Raw genomic sequence first — 16,407 nt, forward strand, 5'->3', positions numbered from 1 at the left:
CCAGCCTCATTAGTGAGAAGAGTTTAACGGGGAATGCTACTAAGATTAACGGGCGCCTACTGCACTACCCCGAATAATGCTTTGTTAGTGATTCTAGGAATGTGTCCGCTGGACCAGGAAAATAGGTCAAGGGGCGGGCGGCTTTTACTGGTTGAAGAAAGGCATCAAATGCAAGTAAGAAGCGTGCTTGGAACTGAGCGAGGCCAGTTCGCAAACAGTAAAAAGATTGCATATGATAACTGTGGCAAAATGAATGGGCCAATTCAGGCACAGGCAGGAGAACATACGAATTTCTTCCTAACATCAGGGAGATATTAAAAAGGAGATTTCTTAACCCACATTCTTGACTGATACATTACCTGACTGGCCATGGTCCACATGTTACGTATCTATACAAAATCAAAAGACACATGAACGATAGCTAGGGCTGTGTGGGCGCACCAGAACACACGCCGTGGGACTGCGCGCTCTGTGAAGATACGGCGGGTAGTGGACGTCACGTGTTAAGCATGCTGGATCCTAAAGCAGCAGTAAGGAGCGAGTCGAGCTGCCGCATCTTGGACGATACTGCAGCCGCAGCGTCCAGGAAGGCCAAGGAAGACTTCACGAGGCGTTCAACCATAAATCATCAAGCTGCCATCGAATCTGGGAAACATACTATGCAGATGGAGGAAAGATGACTGAGGTCGGCGACCACCGAATGAAATAGTGTCCCAAGAATCTACATTGCCTTGGTGCGTACGACCATGAAAGTATGGGCTTGTAACATTGATGGGTGGAATTACTCGCTACAGTGGAAAAGCTACTCACTTCCTGCCCGATGCCTGAGGAATCAGGCAGACAATGGCTGTTGACCGGGGTGGTATGAGGCCGGATCCTGCAGTGGAAACAGTCATCTACAAGCTAAATGGACCAGAATAAATGAACTGGTTAAGGGTTTCATTGTACTTTTGTAGTAGTAAAAGCAGTTGTAGTATTTTAAAAATTAAGTATCAGAAATAAACAGTTAATATATAAATTTATTACTGTCCAAGGAAATGTGATTTGTAGGGCGTATTTTAGCTTTTCAGATAAAAGGCTGTAATTATCAAGAATAAATAAATACCTGACCCATCCTTGTCAAACTATACCTGTATGTATGTAAATGTCTGGATATATGAAGTAGATATTTTTATTTTCTAACTTTCATACTACGACCGTCTAATATCAGTGTAAAGTGATCCACGGATGAATTAAACTGCAAATAATACAAATTTGAATGAATGTGCTCTGTCGGGAGGAAGACTGAGAAAGAGGCATAATAGTTTTTATCATCTACCTTTCAATTGGTCTGATTCAGTCCTTCATCTTTCTCTATCTTTTGCTAATGTTTTCATCTCTATTAAACTCCCACACCCAAAATACTCTATAATCTATGTAATTGGTTCTGCATATCTCATCCTTTGTTTGCGACCACTAGTTTTCCATTGTAATGTTGTTTACAAACCCAAAATACTCGTAACTACAGCTGAAGACCGTGGCAGATAAACCACTAACCTGTCCCTTCTTCTGGAAGGACTTATCCATGTACTACTTTCCTCACATATTATTTTCAGTACTTCTTTAATTCGTACATTGTAAGTCTTCTTAATTTTTAACACTGTTCCACAGTACCATTTTTCGAACGCTTCCAGTTCTTTCTTCTCTTGGTTTCCTATCGTCCAAATGGCTCTGAACACAATGAAACTTAACATCTGAGGTCATCAGTCCCCTGTAACTTAGAACTACTTAAATCTAACTAACCTAAGGACATCACACACACATCCACACCCGAGGCAGGATTCGAACCTGCGACCGTATCGGTCGCGCGGTTTCAGACAGAAGCGCCTAAAACCGCTCGGCCATATCGTCCACTTTTTACTTCCAAGAAGATACTGAAGTACACTTTCATCATCTGTGCCAAGCTACTCCTGATATCTTTCTTGCTTCCTTTCCTCCCTGATAGCGGACTTTTTTCTCTACCTCCTCTTCTGTATAGTTTCCAGTTTTGGTGTACACATGTCGTTATTCCCCTATCTTCTACACTTCATCGTAATTCTTCCAGTATTATAGCACAGGTTATTTAAGTACATGATAATTAAAGCTTTGCTGCGCACATCTGATAAGGATTCAGTCAGGAGAAATGGTTCGATAAGCATATTCAAGTTACTGTTTTTAACAGCCTTCGAACGACCAATTGAAATGGGAACAGATAGCTAATTTTATTCCCTTAATACAAAAGTTTTCCTTTCCACAAATTAGAAATAGTCTCATTATTTCAGAATTAAAGAGAAAAGGCTTGTCTTCACCATGACAACTGTACTCCAACACGGAACACAAATCACAGGATGTCACATCTCCAATACGTATGCTGTACTCTACAACAGAAAATGGGGGGGGGGGGGGGGGGGCTACCCGTAAACCTTTTTGTTCTCTGTTCTTCATAAATTTAACCGACACTATAGAATCCCAGACTTGCCCTTCTCCACCTGATACGTGTGAAGATACATTTCCAGTTGTTTTTTCCTGTTTTGATAACAGCTTCTTGAAGACAAGCGCATTTTCTGTTACTAGCTTTTCAGTAATAATGTGCTGGAGATGTAGAGCACAGAGATGGGAGATTATTTCGCTGAATCGCCAATAGATGCGTTCTCACTGACATTACGTGGACAAGGAGCGGCGTTGGCGCCAAAGAACCAGCGATAAATTATGGATCCCTTTACACATTTTGACGGATTTCATATGCGTAAGTGCCTCCTTAAAAATTCCCTTTATTTTGTGATCTGACTCTGTGTTAGCGAGGGACGGAAAGTACTCCGAAAATTTACTCCGTCAGAAATATTTAACATTCCAAATGCACCTCCCTCGTCCCAGTGCTAATGAGCATAATATAGTCGTAATCTACACTGTACTGTCCTTTTATGGTTTTCGCAGCGACATCGGCTTATGGTTTGTTAATTAGTAATATGGTCAAAGGGTCATTTGTACGTATTTATTGAAATGACGTGTAGTGAGTGAGGTTACGGGCTATGTGTACACTATTTATTTATAAGTGACTTTACAGGACGTTGTCTTACTAACAGTGAACATATTATTATTTAATTCTAATCATACCAGGAGTTATACATTGAAATTCCGTTTTTTAGTTACCCGTGCTGACAGTTTTTACGTCAAAACATCATTCGTGGAACAGAAGCTCTCATCCAGAAGAAATGAGTTTAGACCAGATTTAAATTTTGCAATGCTACTTTACGTCGCTGGATGAACGATCAAAGGTTGTCGTGGCAGCACATTGATCTCCATCACAAACCACCGACGGGACTGGTAAGAGTGAAAAGGTCCTTTTTCCCACTGTTGTAGGTGCATTTATGTTTATTTTTCTGTGTAATGAATTATTTATGGTGAGTTTCATTAGCGAGTGTATCCGTTATGAAGGAATGGATAAAATGTCTAATCCGTTCAACTATTCGCTTCAGTGGAATCATTACTTTGTTTATAAGTATAACACTAATGATATATTTAAAATGTTAGATGTTGATTAGTTGTTTCCAAAATTACTGAGTGAACGAGGAACAGATGTTGCGGAACCTTGTTGTTTAATCAGTTGATGTTGTGGACTGACAAGACAGCCAGTCCACAGTGGCGGGTAACCGAAAGGCACGCGCTTAAACTCACGCAGGCTGGCGTGAGGTCTGAAACAGGATACGTAATGAATGCTATAAAGAAAAGTACGTAGCTGCTGGAATACTTAACTTTAATCCACAATTGGTGGACATTGGTCTTGTTACTGTACATGCTTCAGTAGATACATAGCAAAAGATAAATGGCGGCTTGCTAGGTCGTAGCCACTGACTTAGCTGAAGGCTATGCTATCTATATTCTCGGCAAATGAGAGAGTCTCCGTCCGTGTAGTCGCTAGCAAAGTCGTCCTTACAACTGGGGCGAGTGCTAGTAAGTCTCTCTAGACCTGCCGTGTGGCGGCGCTCGGTCTGCTATCATTGATAGTGGCGACACGCGGGTCCGGCGTATACTATGGACCGCGGCCGATTTAAAGCTACCACCTAGCAAGTGTGGTGTCTGGCGGTGACACCACAGTTGAGGAATATGTTTCTCAGAATTAAATTATTCTTCAATAACACAAAGATTGTAAAACTGACCCGCATCCTCCAGTTTGTAGGAAGTTCCACATAAAATGAAATCTGGAATTCCACTTTACCTCGAAGACTGTTTGAAAGATGTAGTAACTGAAAACGTTGCGCATCTAAGACCAGAAAGAATCCAGCAAACGTACAATGAATGTAAACATTAGGCTTCGTGGTAGTTATAACATTCGATGCTGGAGTAGGTGTGCTCTTGATAGGCACATTCAGGTTGTTTAATGGTACGTGTGTCAGTGAATGTTGCCGGTGTGGCCAACCGCTTGATAGGTCTGAAGGCGACGCTCAGTGCTACTTGTCACAGTGGTGTTGTAACAAATGTTGGTTTTATCGGTGAGTTAGAGCAACAACATTTTCTGTCGTCTGAGCTGGCAGTTGTCTACGACGTTTCTCAAGACATACACTCTCCTCCCGTCTTCTGGTCTTATTAGAAATGCTTCAAATGGCTTTAAGCACTGTGGGACTGAATATCTGAGGTCATCAGTCTCCTAGACTTAGGATTACTTAAACGTAACTAACCAAAGGACCTCACACACATCCATGCCCGAGGCAGGATTCGAACCAGCGACGGTAGCAGCAGCGCGGTTCCGGACTTAATCGCCTAGAACCTCTCGGCCACTCTTATTAGAAGAACACCGGGTTTGCTGACAGGTACTTACCACAGTGGATGCAGGAGAAACCGTGGACTTGATAAGAATGATGGAAGTGATGCATACTGGTACTTTCCACAGGGAAATGTTACAGCAGACATGCAGGTGATAAGTATAGGGACGTTGAGTAATGGTGCTTGTCTGAATACATGCTGACGCAGCCCAGCTTGTGACACGTACAGTTAGCTTGCTCACTTGTACTTGTCTCAGTGGACAGTACTTCAGGACTGCTCATGGTAAATGCAGGGTTATTCATCTGCCCCTACCCATGGGTTTTTTGTAACGCGCAATTCCCTGAGAAACCACACGCTAGATTTCCATATTCTCTCGCTCGATAATCGCAAACTATTAGTCCTATAGAAAAGATGACGCTCCTATTTGCAGAGAATTTTGTAGCCAGGTAAGTTTTTGATAGAGGCAACAGTTTTTGAGTTATTCAAGAAAAACGAGTGTGTAGGTAACTTTTGTACGTTTTCATTGAATAATTCGAAAACTAAGACCTCTAGCGGAAACGTATTCGAGCTCAAAATTCAATTAAATTAAATTTCCTGTAAAAAGATGCTGTTTCTTTTTTCTGTAGGAGTAACAGTTTGTGCATAGCGAGGGAGAGGATATGAAAATCTTGTTCGTGGTACGTGAAGGCGTTGCAGATTGCATAAAACCCAGCGGTAGGGACAGCCGAATCACCGTGTACAATGATGTAGCTTAATGGCACTTCTTACGGTGGATGCTGGCATAGCTGTGTGCATGAAAAGTTCAATGGTAGTGTTTATCAATATCGGTCATAGTGCGACTGGTTCAGCTATGTATATGATGAATGTGATGAGGTAACTTACTATTACTTGTCAGAGATGATACTGATGTAGGCCAGCTTGTGATTCATAGAAAGAGGCTGCTTAGTGATATCGACGCTGGTGGAGCTTACAATGTAACAAGTAAAGTTGAAAGGTATGTGCTGAGATTCGATCAGGATAGAGGCAGTGAAAAATGTCGACAGTTCCCAACCGCAAGTTTGGACGAGTAGTACATCTTCGAGTAGTAAGATCTTTGACAGCTAACAGAGCTAGGTGCACGCGGTAAAAGTTTGAGTAGTGGTGAGGAGATGCGCAGAGACAGCAGACGTGTTTCGAGTCGGAGCTAGATGCCTGCAGGAGGCAGCCGGGTCGTGACATAATCAAAGTAAGAATTGGCGCTACGCACATAATAAGCTATATATTGAGCGAAACTCGGCACATAACTGGGGAAACTAGAAAGAATAATTAATAAAATAGGTTTTCTTTGGTTAAATAATGTCTAAAAGCTAGATAGAAATCCCATTGTTGATGCAATAAGCGTTTTGTGAAACTTTCTCGTAAATCCATGCTATAGAAGTTTTTTTTGGTTTTTCACATGTGCCTTAAAAGTTTGAACAATAAATATTTTTTAGATAAAATTAGAGTTTCATCTCACACCTTATGTCGTCGTTCTACGCATCCTGTGCTTGCATTGAACCAAAAGGTACATTAAAGTAAAGTTCCCATGAGTAAAGCTAATAATTTCATCTTTATCAGAGTAAAATAAACTATATGCCATTGCACAGTTGGCAAATTATTCAGATCAGGACAGAATTTTTATTAAGTAACAAACAGGGCCAAAATGAGTAAAGTTATCTAGAATGACAATTTTATGCCATTGCACTACGGCTGAGTTGAATATATGTTTGATTATCGGCTAAACGGGAAGGAGTGCACGAGGTAAGTCCAGAGACGCAGTCAGATGCAGGTTGGTGACTTTCATTTATTTTTACCACTAAACTTTCATGCAGTCAGATGTGTATTTTGATTAATTTTCCAACAATATTTTCATGCAGTCAGATAAAGTTCAGTTCAGTTAAATACGCAGTCAGATGCAAGTTTTATTAAAGACTAAAGCAGTCAAATGCAGTTCAGTCTAGTTTAAATAGAGAAGTTTTATTAACAACACTTTCAAAGTTCAGTAGCTAACTAGTACTAGTGACGTTGTATGCTAGCATAGTTGTGCACCGTACGAGTATAATGATATCTGCCTGTGCATCTCATAGGAATCATAAGGCTGTTTAAAAGTATTTGCCACAGTGAATGTTGGAGTAGATGTGCACTTGATAAGTATGAGGAGGTCGCTTGCTGGTACTTTGCACAGTGGACACCAGAACAGATGTGCAGGTGATAGTGAGATGGTTTACTGTACCTTGTTAGAATAGACGTGGCGCAGCCCAGCTTGTGACACGTATAATGAACTTGCTCACTCGAACTTGTTGCATTGGGTGTCTGTGCAGCAGTGTACACGAGGCAGATTTATTGGTACTTGTGACAGTGGGTGCACGTGTAGCTGTGTGCGTAATGGATGTAATCAGATGGCTTACTGGTGCCTGTGGCAGTGGACGGTGGTGTAGCTGCGTGCGAGGTAAGTACAGAGGGGCCACTCACTGGTACTTGTCGCAGTGGATGCTCTTGTAGCCGAGCTCGCAGTCGGGGTCCTCCTTCCAGCGGAACACGTCCGCGTTGACGGAGGCCAGCATGAAGCCGACGTCGTAGTTGAAGCCCACAGCGCCGCAGCGGATGGCCTCCAGCGAGGCGGGACCGCACTGGTAGGAGCCGCTCGAGTCGTCCGCGTCTGCAGGCACAGCCGTCATGCATTGATAAAAAACCCAGGCCGACGACAGCCACACCCGTAAATCAGCTGATACTGAAGATGAGTGTGTTGTTGCCTCAGTAACGTTACGCAAAACAATCCCAAGCAGACTATGGCTACTGGAAGCTACTTCCATCATTTGTACGTTTCAGTCTGGTGCGCGAACCGATGTCGGATGGTAGCAATACAGGGTGTTACAAAAAGGTACGGCCAAACTTTCAGGAAATATTCCTCACATACAAATAAAGAAAATATGTTATGTGGACATGTGTCCGGAAACGCTTGATTTCCATCTTAGAGCTCGTTTTAGTTTCGTCAGTATGTACTGTACTTCCTCGATTCACCGCCAGTTGGCCCAATTGACTTCGGTTGCTTGTGTTGACATGCGACTCATTGCTCTACAGTACTAGCATCAAGCACATCAGTACGTAGCATCAACAGGTTAGCGTTCATCACGAACGTGGTTTTGCAGTCAATGCAATGTTTACAAATGCGGAGTTGGCAGATGCCCATTTGATGTATGGATTACCTCGGGGCAATAGCCGTGGCGCGGTACGTTTGTATCGAGACAGATTTCCAGAACGAAGGTGTCCCGACAGGAAGACTTTCGAAGCAATTGATCGGCGTCTTAGGGAGCACGGAACATTCCAGCCTATGACTCGCGACTGGGGAAGACCTAGAACGACGAGGACATCTGCAATGGACGAGGCAATTCTTCGTGCAGTTGACGATAACCCTAATGTCAGCGACAGAGAAGTTGTTGCTGTACAAGGTAACGTTGACCACGTCACTGTATGGAGAGTGCTACGGGAGAACCAGTTGTTTCCGTACCATGTACAGCGTGTGCAGGCACTATCAGCAGCTGATTGGCCTCCACGGGTATACTTCTGTGAATGATTCATCCGACAATGTGTCAATCCTCATTTCAGTGCAAATGTTCTCTTTACGGATGAGGCTTCATTCCAACGTGATCAAATTGTAAATTTTCACAATCAACATGTCTGGGCTGACGAGAATCCGCACGCAATTGTGCAATCACGTCATCAACACAGATTTTCTGTGAACGTTTGGGCAGGCATTGTTGGTGATGTCTTGATTGGGCCCCATGTTCTTCCACCTACGCTCAATGGAGCACGTTATCATGATTTCATACGAGATACTCTACCTGTGCTGGTAGAACATGTGCCTTTACAAGTACGACACAACATGTGGTTCATGCACGATGGAGCTCCTGCACATTTCAGTCGAAGTGTTCGTACGCTCCTCAACAACAGATGCGGTGACCGATGGAGTGGTAGGGGCGAACCAATTCCATGGCCTCCACGCTCTCCTGACCTCAACCCTCTTGACTTTCAGTTATGGGGGCATTTGAAAGCTCTTGTCTAGGCAACCCCGGTACCAAATGTAGAGACTCTTCGTGCTCGTATTGTGGACGGCTGTGATGAAATACGCCATTCTCCAGGGCTGCATCAGAGCATCAGGGATTCCATGCGACGGTGGATGGATGCATGTATCCTCGCTAACGGAGGATATTTTAAACATTTTCAGTGACAAAGTGTTTGAAGTCACGCTGGTACGTTCTGTTGCTGTGTGTTTCCATTCCATGATTAATGTGATTTGAAGAGAAGTAATAAAATGAGCTCTGACATGGAAAGTAAGCGTTTCCGGACACATGTCCACATAACATATTTTCTTTCTTTGTGTGTGAGGAATGTTTCCTGAAAGTTTGGCCGTACCTTTTTGTAACACCCTGTATATTTGTAAAAGACAGCAACGACAGACACCTGGCGTCTAGGGATCATTCAGTGAATGGAGTGTGCGTGGTGGACATCAAGCAGAGCCCTCACAGAGACAACCAGTCGCTGAATTTCGGGACGCTCTGTCTGACGTGCTGAAAAAATTTGGGAGGTATCGTGGCCGATTATTCAGTGACACATTGTGCTAAATCTGTAGAGCAAGACCTAAATCGTCTTGTCAATTTTTTATATTAAGGAAACTGAACCCTCTTCAAAACCAAAAATCAATAAGGACCCCTTCTACGGATCAAGCAAATAACAACTAATTCCTATAATCAGAGTTCCCTTCGACTCTATACCCGGACAGATGTTCCATGTCGAAGTCGGCTGTTAGCAGCGGAGGAGAGGATGGTCGACTGGACCGGCCGAACATTTCCACACTCGGCGAGTCGAGAACTGCCTGCTGAACGGCCGGGCGCCGGCTTATCTAGGCCCGGGCGGAGGGGTATTTACGGGACTATTCGCACATACGTGATCGCCAGAAATAGTTCGCTGATCGTCGCGCCCCCTTCCTGTACTACTGGTTGATGCTCTCTGCTGGACGTTGGCCACAGCTACGTGTTTGTTGTCAACTGTAGTATTTGCAACCCGCATCGCTAGTCTGTCTGCAGTGTTGCCTCTGCAGTAGGCGTCTGTGGTGGCTGCAGCACGCTTAATGCAGACTGATTCGAGCTTGCATCAGTACGTGCTCTTTGCGTTCCGTAGTGCCACATATGTGCTTAACAACCGTTATTATCAGGTGGAAACAGACGGAATGGGGCCATGGGGGAGGGGGGGAGACGGACAGATAAGATGTGCTCACAAGTACCTCAATTTTCATAGCTTCTTCCTTTCTGTTTTATGTACTATTGCGGCGTAGCGCCGTATAACGATCCTGCCTTGGAGGCGGTTAAGTGGGAGATGTGTCTCAGAGCTGGATAGTGAGAGATGGTGACGCGAAACTGGAGGTGCACGTAGTTTATGTATCAGCCGATAGAGGACAATACTGGATAGGGGGACTGTGATTTTAGTTTCGGTTGTGCCCACTAGAGTGCACTACAGTAATAGAATGTTTTTCATAAACTGTTCTAGTATTTTCATAAAGTGTTATTATGTCTTTTTGTGTATGTAAAATGTTATAATTGTGTTTTAGCAGTATGAATGATGCGTGAGTGTGGTTTAAGGTTAATATGAAGATAATTGTTTAACGAGTTATGTAGTAGGATTTAGTGTGGGAACATTTCGAAGAAGTATGAGAGGAGGAGGAGATTAGTGTTTAACGTCCCGTCGACAACGAGGTCATTAGAGACGGAGCGCAAGCTCGGGTTAGGGAAGGACGGGGGAAGGAAATTGGCCGTGCCCTTTGAAAGGAACCATCCCGGCATTTGCCTGAAAGGATTTAGGAAAACCACGGAAAACCTAAATCAGGATGGCCGGAGACGGGATTGAACCGTCGTCCTCCCGAATGCGAGTCCAGTGTGCTAACCACTGCGCCACCTCGCTCGGTGAAGAAGTATGGATATGGGCAAAGGGGATTTTTGTAGACTAGATTTGTAAAGTAAGTTTATGGTAAAGAGAAAGTTAATTTAGGTATAAATAACAATAGTAAATAACTTTATGCATAAACAAAACTTCAGCATATTAGATAATTACGTCGGTAAAAAGTGCAGTCGTTAGGTTTACTATTTTGCCATTGGTTATTGATGAAAAGCGCGGATTGACGCGGGAGAATGTTGTTTTGCTATTGGCTGTTGAGTAAACTGACCAATGGTAAAGCAATATTCTTCGTGCGTTTTTCTCTGCTGGTAGAGAAGACTGCTATTGGCTGTTGAGTAAACTGACCAATGGTAAAGCAATATTCTTCGTGCGTTTTTCTCTGCTGGTAGAGAAGACTTAGAGTGCTCGAGAAAAGAGTCGAAACCTAGCCATGAAACAGATCGGACGTGTGTAGTAGTAGTTCCGATGGAAACGATAACTTGCCAGATGTAACATTGTTTCATACATCAAAAGTGTGGTAAAGTGACGGCATAATTATTCCGATGTGTATGTAGAAATATCGGAATGTTTAAGTGAATTTTGTGACGAGATAGGACATATATTCCGCGTGGCGCATTGAGCAGTTCGGTGGCTAAAAAACTGTGACTGCATTTGGTACCGACCGACTTAATATTTTGCGAGCATTATCGATCTAAAGCAATCAGTATTTTTGTAGCTATTACGTTTTCGGGAAATGCAACACCATAAACTTGCTAACGTGAGTGAAAGGGATTGTGAGTGACTGTGTTAAGACTAGCACAGGTTTGGCAGTGATACTTGTTCACCTAAGTTTCAGAATATATTAATTGAAGACAAAATTTCCAACCTTTCATTTCATATGAAACCTTTCTTCCGAAACGTAGATTAGTGACTTTAATTGCAGCCTGGTTCACGTCGAAGTACAGTAGGTTTCACTCGGCTTCCCTACTGATGATCTGCTGAGACAATGTTCACAGGTAGGGGCAGGTCCGTCGTAAAGGGACGGAAAGAACCGTGCCGCCGCACTATGACGATCTATTATCCATGGCTATATAGAGAAGCCATCGAAATATATAAACATGGAGATAATTTTAACAGAAAAGAAGAAGCTGTGAAATTCAGCGATATATGGAGAGTGGCGCTGTAGAATCGATGAGAAGCTTTTACCTTCGACGTACTATGATGGATAGTTCTATCTTAACCTTGACAAGATTTATCTTTGCTATCACGTGAAATCCAGACGACGTCCACTTTCCACGGTATTGAGGCCGTTCTTCGACGTCCGACTCGTCAGTCGGCAAGACTCAGCACAACCAGGAGGACCTCCGAAGATGTCCAACGTAGCTTTGGACGAAACGTGAGGTATAGAAGAGTTCCATGGACCACGGTCATACAACCTGGAAGAATTCTCGGCAGCTGAAACATCCGGTCGTGAAAGCCTTCATTGAGTGACGAAGATATTTACTGTTGAAATTATTCTGCGATGAGTCAAGCAAATTATTGCTTTCCCCTACACACGTCCGACAAAATGATCACAATGAAGAAATCCGGCAACTGTAGCTAATACAGAGCTTTATCTAGAGTCATCCTTTCTTTGCGCCATTCGTGAATGGAAACGTGAACGCGGGAAAGATAGTGATCTGAAAGTACACTCCGCCACACACCGCCAGAAATCTTGTAGGGTATAGATGTAGATGTAGGTGTAAAAGTGTTGTTGGCAAGATACCTAGATATTGTATGTATATGTCGTCATTTTCAGTTTGGTGTGTTTTTAATGTTGGAATTCAAGTATTTCGCATTGTCTAGTACAACATTTTTATAGTTTTCATAGGTATTAATGTAACAATGCTTCTGGCATTACAATATCTTCTAATGGGAGCAATCATACTACAGAGCTCGTTGGACGTTATACATTAACTGTCGGCTTTTCGAAGTAGTGTATAAGAGGGATGAGCTTATGTACTCAGCGTGAATGACTGGATTACTCATTCTACACGTTATAGAAGATGTTCGGATGGTCTTTTAGGGAACAGAGTGCAACCGGCTGCCGACTGTGGGGTGCATTGGAACGAAAGGCGTGTCTCATCTGGCAGGACGAGAAATGCGAGAGTTCTCTGCAGAATACGGAAGGAGAGAAATACAGGGTGTAACAGGTATAACTGCAGATACTATTATATGTGGTACTCTAATATATACACACAACAATGTGTTGGTTGTTCTTCTCTACATCGAACAGTCTCCCCTCGAACATCTCACACACTTTACGATCTGATGTTTTCTGCACGGCCATAACGGCACCAATAAATGGACTACGCCATCAATATAGACTAACTGCTCTGCATCCATGTGTTACAATTCAGCATCTGACATGCTGCCCAGGGGATAATAAGCGATAATGTCTTGCTCTTGCAACCTGCACTTGGAGGTACTAACCACCCTAAAAATATACTGCTCCTAATAGTTATAATTGTAGACTCTTCTCAGTCACCAATAGAAATGTCTGCACTTATCCCTGTTGCACTCCATTTATAGAAAACACTAAGTGAATGCACCACTGATTTGGCGTGCTCTCTTAGTTGCTGTATGCAGGGCGGATTTCTTCTGTTATCGATGATTCTTATAGGTGGCGCCATGCACCTGTCAGTACTGGCAGCCTAAAAAAAATCATGTGGCCAAGTGAGTCATCAGGTTTTTTATACGCCTCGATGCTGAGGAAGTGGAGGAGCGAGGAAAAGAGAAGGCAAAAAGGATGTTGACAGTTTAATGGACAGATAACACATGATTAGGTTTCTGGTGGAAGCGGCGAAGAAACTTGTATGCTGAAAGCATTGAATAGAAGAAGGTAGAATATGATATGACAAATGCTAAGTTATCAGGTGGTAACTTCGTTGCTACCAGACGGTGTCGTAAACGGGAAAAAACTGCAGGAAGAGGCAGAAAGTGGATTATACCTAATAAATTATTGAGGGTGTTGGGTGTAAACGCTACTCTGAAATGAAGAGCTTTAAGTGAGGAAACACACGAATTTCCGAATGGTACTGTGTCATCCCATTGCTTAAAACTCCATGTACAGTTACAGCAGTTATTTTCTTTTTCTTTCTTGCTGTGGGGCACTTACCGTTACAGAATGCCCCTCCGTTTCCGGCAGCGCACAATTAATTTCTAAACTGTAAGTCAGCGAGAGTCACTATTGCTGGCAAGTATGTGAAAACTGGCCTGACCCCGCGCCAGAGACCTCCGACGCCCTCTGGAATGTTGTTCTGGCTGCCTGGAAATAAATGGCAAAACTAGATCTCTATTCCGCAGATCTATCAACTCCTGTTCCTCGTAGGATAGTGGAAGGTTTTTGTACGGGATATCACGTGGTACACAAACCACAAACTGTGCCTTTTGAGGGACGGAAACATTTTATTAAGAACCGCGAACTGTTTGCTGTGCTAAGTTAGTGTTTTTGCAGATAAAATAAATCATTTGAGTAAAATAATAAATACAAAAAGTCGAATGTGATCAGAATCCCGAAATCAACGCGGTTGCCTGCGCTACCGAACGATGAAGTCGTAATAGCAAATGCGGCGATATTCAGGCATTTCTTATTGTTATTCCGCCCTTGACTTCACGTCTCGCCGGCCGCGGTGGTCTCGGGCGCTTCTAGGCGCTCAGTCGGGTGCCGCGCAACTGCTACGGTCGCAGGTTCGAATCCTGCTTCGGGCATGGATGTGTGTGATGTCCTTAGGTTAGTTAGGTTTAAGTAGTTCTAAGTTCTAGGGGACTCATGACCACAGATGTTAAGTCCCATAGTGCTCAGAGCCATTTGAACCATTTTTTTCACCTCTCGACTTGAAGTGGCTTTCCCATGTCTCAAATCTTGTGTATGACACTGAATTGATTTTGGGTATGTGCTTCGTACTGAGTGTCAGTAAGGCATAACACCCACAACTGCATTCATAATTACAAGAGTTCTTTACGTTATGAGCAGTGCTGTGAAGACAGTTTATTGTGATTGGATCCTGTTTAACACGGCGTGCAATTTAGATTTCAGCCACCGCAACTTTCTGAGCTGTCACATATACACATATTGAACATGAAAATAAATTGCTTGATACAAATTGTAATGGTACTTGAATCACGTAACCATTACGGCACCTCACCTGAACCTCTCGATACCAGTAATATTCTTACTGTGTTTCTGTAAAATAGTTGACATATTTCTGAGACAACATTCAGATTTGATTTCATTAATGTAGAGGTACTTTGATACATCGATGTGTTTATATTGCAATGATATTATTCGTATATGTATTCTTTCTTTTATCACTATGATCTTTGACGTACTTGTAACTCTGATTTTTGGGCGCGTAGGCGATTATTAGAGTTAGTTGTTAGAGGGTCGGACCTTGAGAAAGTCAAGTCTTGGACGCCATGTTGGAAAGACGCGTATTGTAGTCAGCTTATAAAATGTGAACTTTAACAGTGAGGAAGATGTTTTCAAGTATGTTTTGTATTGTGAAGTGATGTTTTGTGTGTTACGTGATATTGCAGCAAAAACAATTGAAAGGAAGTGTAACTTAAATTCGGTGTGGTGATTACTTTTTTACATCACCGTTGTCCTGCAAAAGTGTAATCTTCAAGAATGGTTTGTGAAGCGGATCTACAAAACTTTTGAATATAGCAGAATAAAACCTAGGCCTCTTTGCATCCGAGCTTGGAATCATGACCATCTAGATTTTCGACGATTGAGCCATGATTCTATAACGAGACCAGCGTGGGAAACAGGAAAAGATGAGTGTCTAGTTTATTCATTATTACATGAAATGACTTTAATAACTGTGCTCTAATGACACCTGCCACATAATAACTTTGTTTTTGGCCGAAAATGCAGTATTTAGCAGCGTGAGCAACACCACAATCATTATTAAATTTTGACGTTTGTTGTGGTAGGGTTGTTGGAACATGTACGGAGAAATCGACATAATTACTGGAGTAACACGAAGGAGAATATCGGCAGCAACAGCGAGCTCGTAGTGCAGGGGAAGAAGATGTTTAATTTCGGATAATCTCTGGGAAACGGCCTCACAAAAAAAGGGACAAGCGCATTCTTCTCCGCGTTTCCTCCCCCGTTCCGTTCCTTCTGCAGCCCAGACAAATTTACTTTCATAAAACTTGTCCGCTGGCGGCTGCGTAATGCGACGTGTCTCCTGCGTATTGTCGGCCCCGTCCGCGCCCACCCTCCTTGTCCCCAGTAGCTTCCACTGCGCCCCTGCGCCCCCTCCCACAAGCGCTCCTTCTTGCGATGAAGCTCTCACACCTCGGCGCCGGCGCCGCGAAGCTGGTGCCAGCCCTGAATTGTGCGTGTAACTTTCAGCGGAAATACAGCCGTCTTTGTATTTCCTTTCCCACTCACACCACCTCCCACCCCTGGCTCCTCTTTCATCCTCACCACCGCGGGCCCGTGACTCTATGGAGGTGGGGGAGGAAGAGCAGGAGGGGGGTGGGGGGGAAGGAAAAAAAAAAGAAACTAAAACGCTTTTTTGTACCCGCGAATGAGACTGCCCAACTTTGTTTCACCATTCTTTTCCAAACTTGGCTACGCGCCTGCAAATAAAAAAGGCGTGGTAGTGCGGGTAAAGCAAGGGGGGAAATGGC

At 43.3% G+C, this 16,407-nt stretch overlaps 1 protein-coding gene across 1 annotated transcript in view; it reads right to left on the reverse strand.

The window, feature by feature from the left end:
* The window catches only part of LOC124804732 (hemocyte protein-glutamine gamma-glutamyltransferase-like), a 383,610-nt gene that overhangs the window by 151,668 nt on the left and 215,535 nt on the right, over positions 1–16,407 (reverse strand). Inside the window, exon 8 of the mRNA XM_047265026.1 lies at positions 7,270–7,456. Within this exon, the coding sequence (XP_047120982.1) occupies positions 7,270–7,456 (187 nt within the window). The remainder of the gene's footprint in view (positions 1–7,269; positions 7,457–16,407) is intronic.

This window comes from Schistocerca piceifrons, chromosome 7 (genome assembly GCF_021461385.2).
Source record: "Schistocerca piceifrons isolate TAMUIC-IGC-003096 chromosome 7, iqSchPice1.1, whole genome shotgun sequence".
NCBI classification, from domain to species: Eukaryota; Metazoa; Arthropoda; class Insecta; order Orthoptera; family Acrididae; genus Schistocerca; species Schistocerca piceifrons.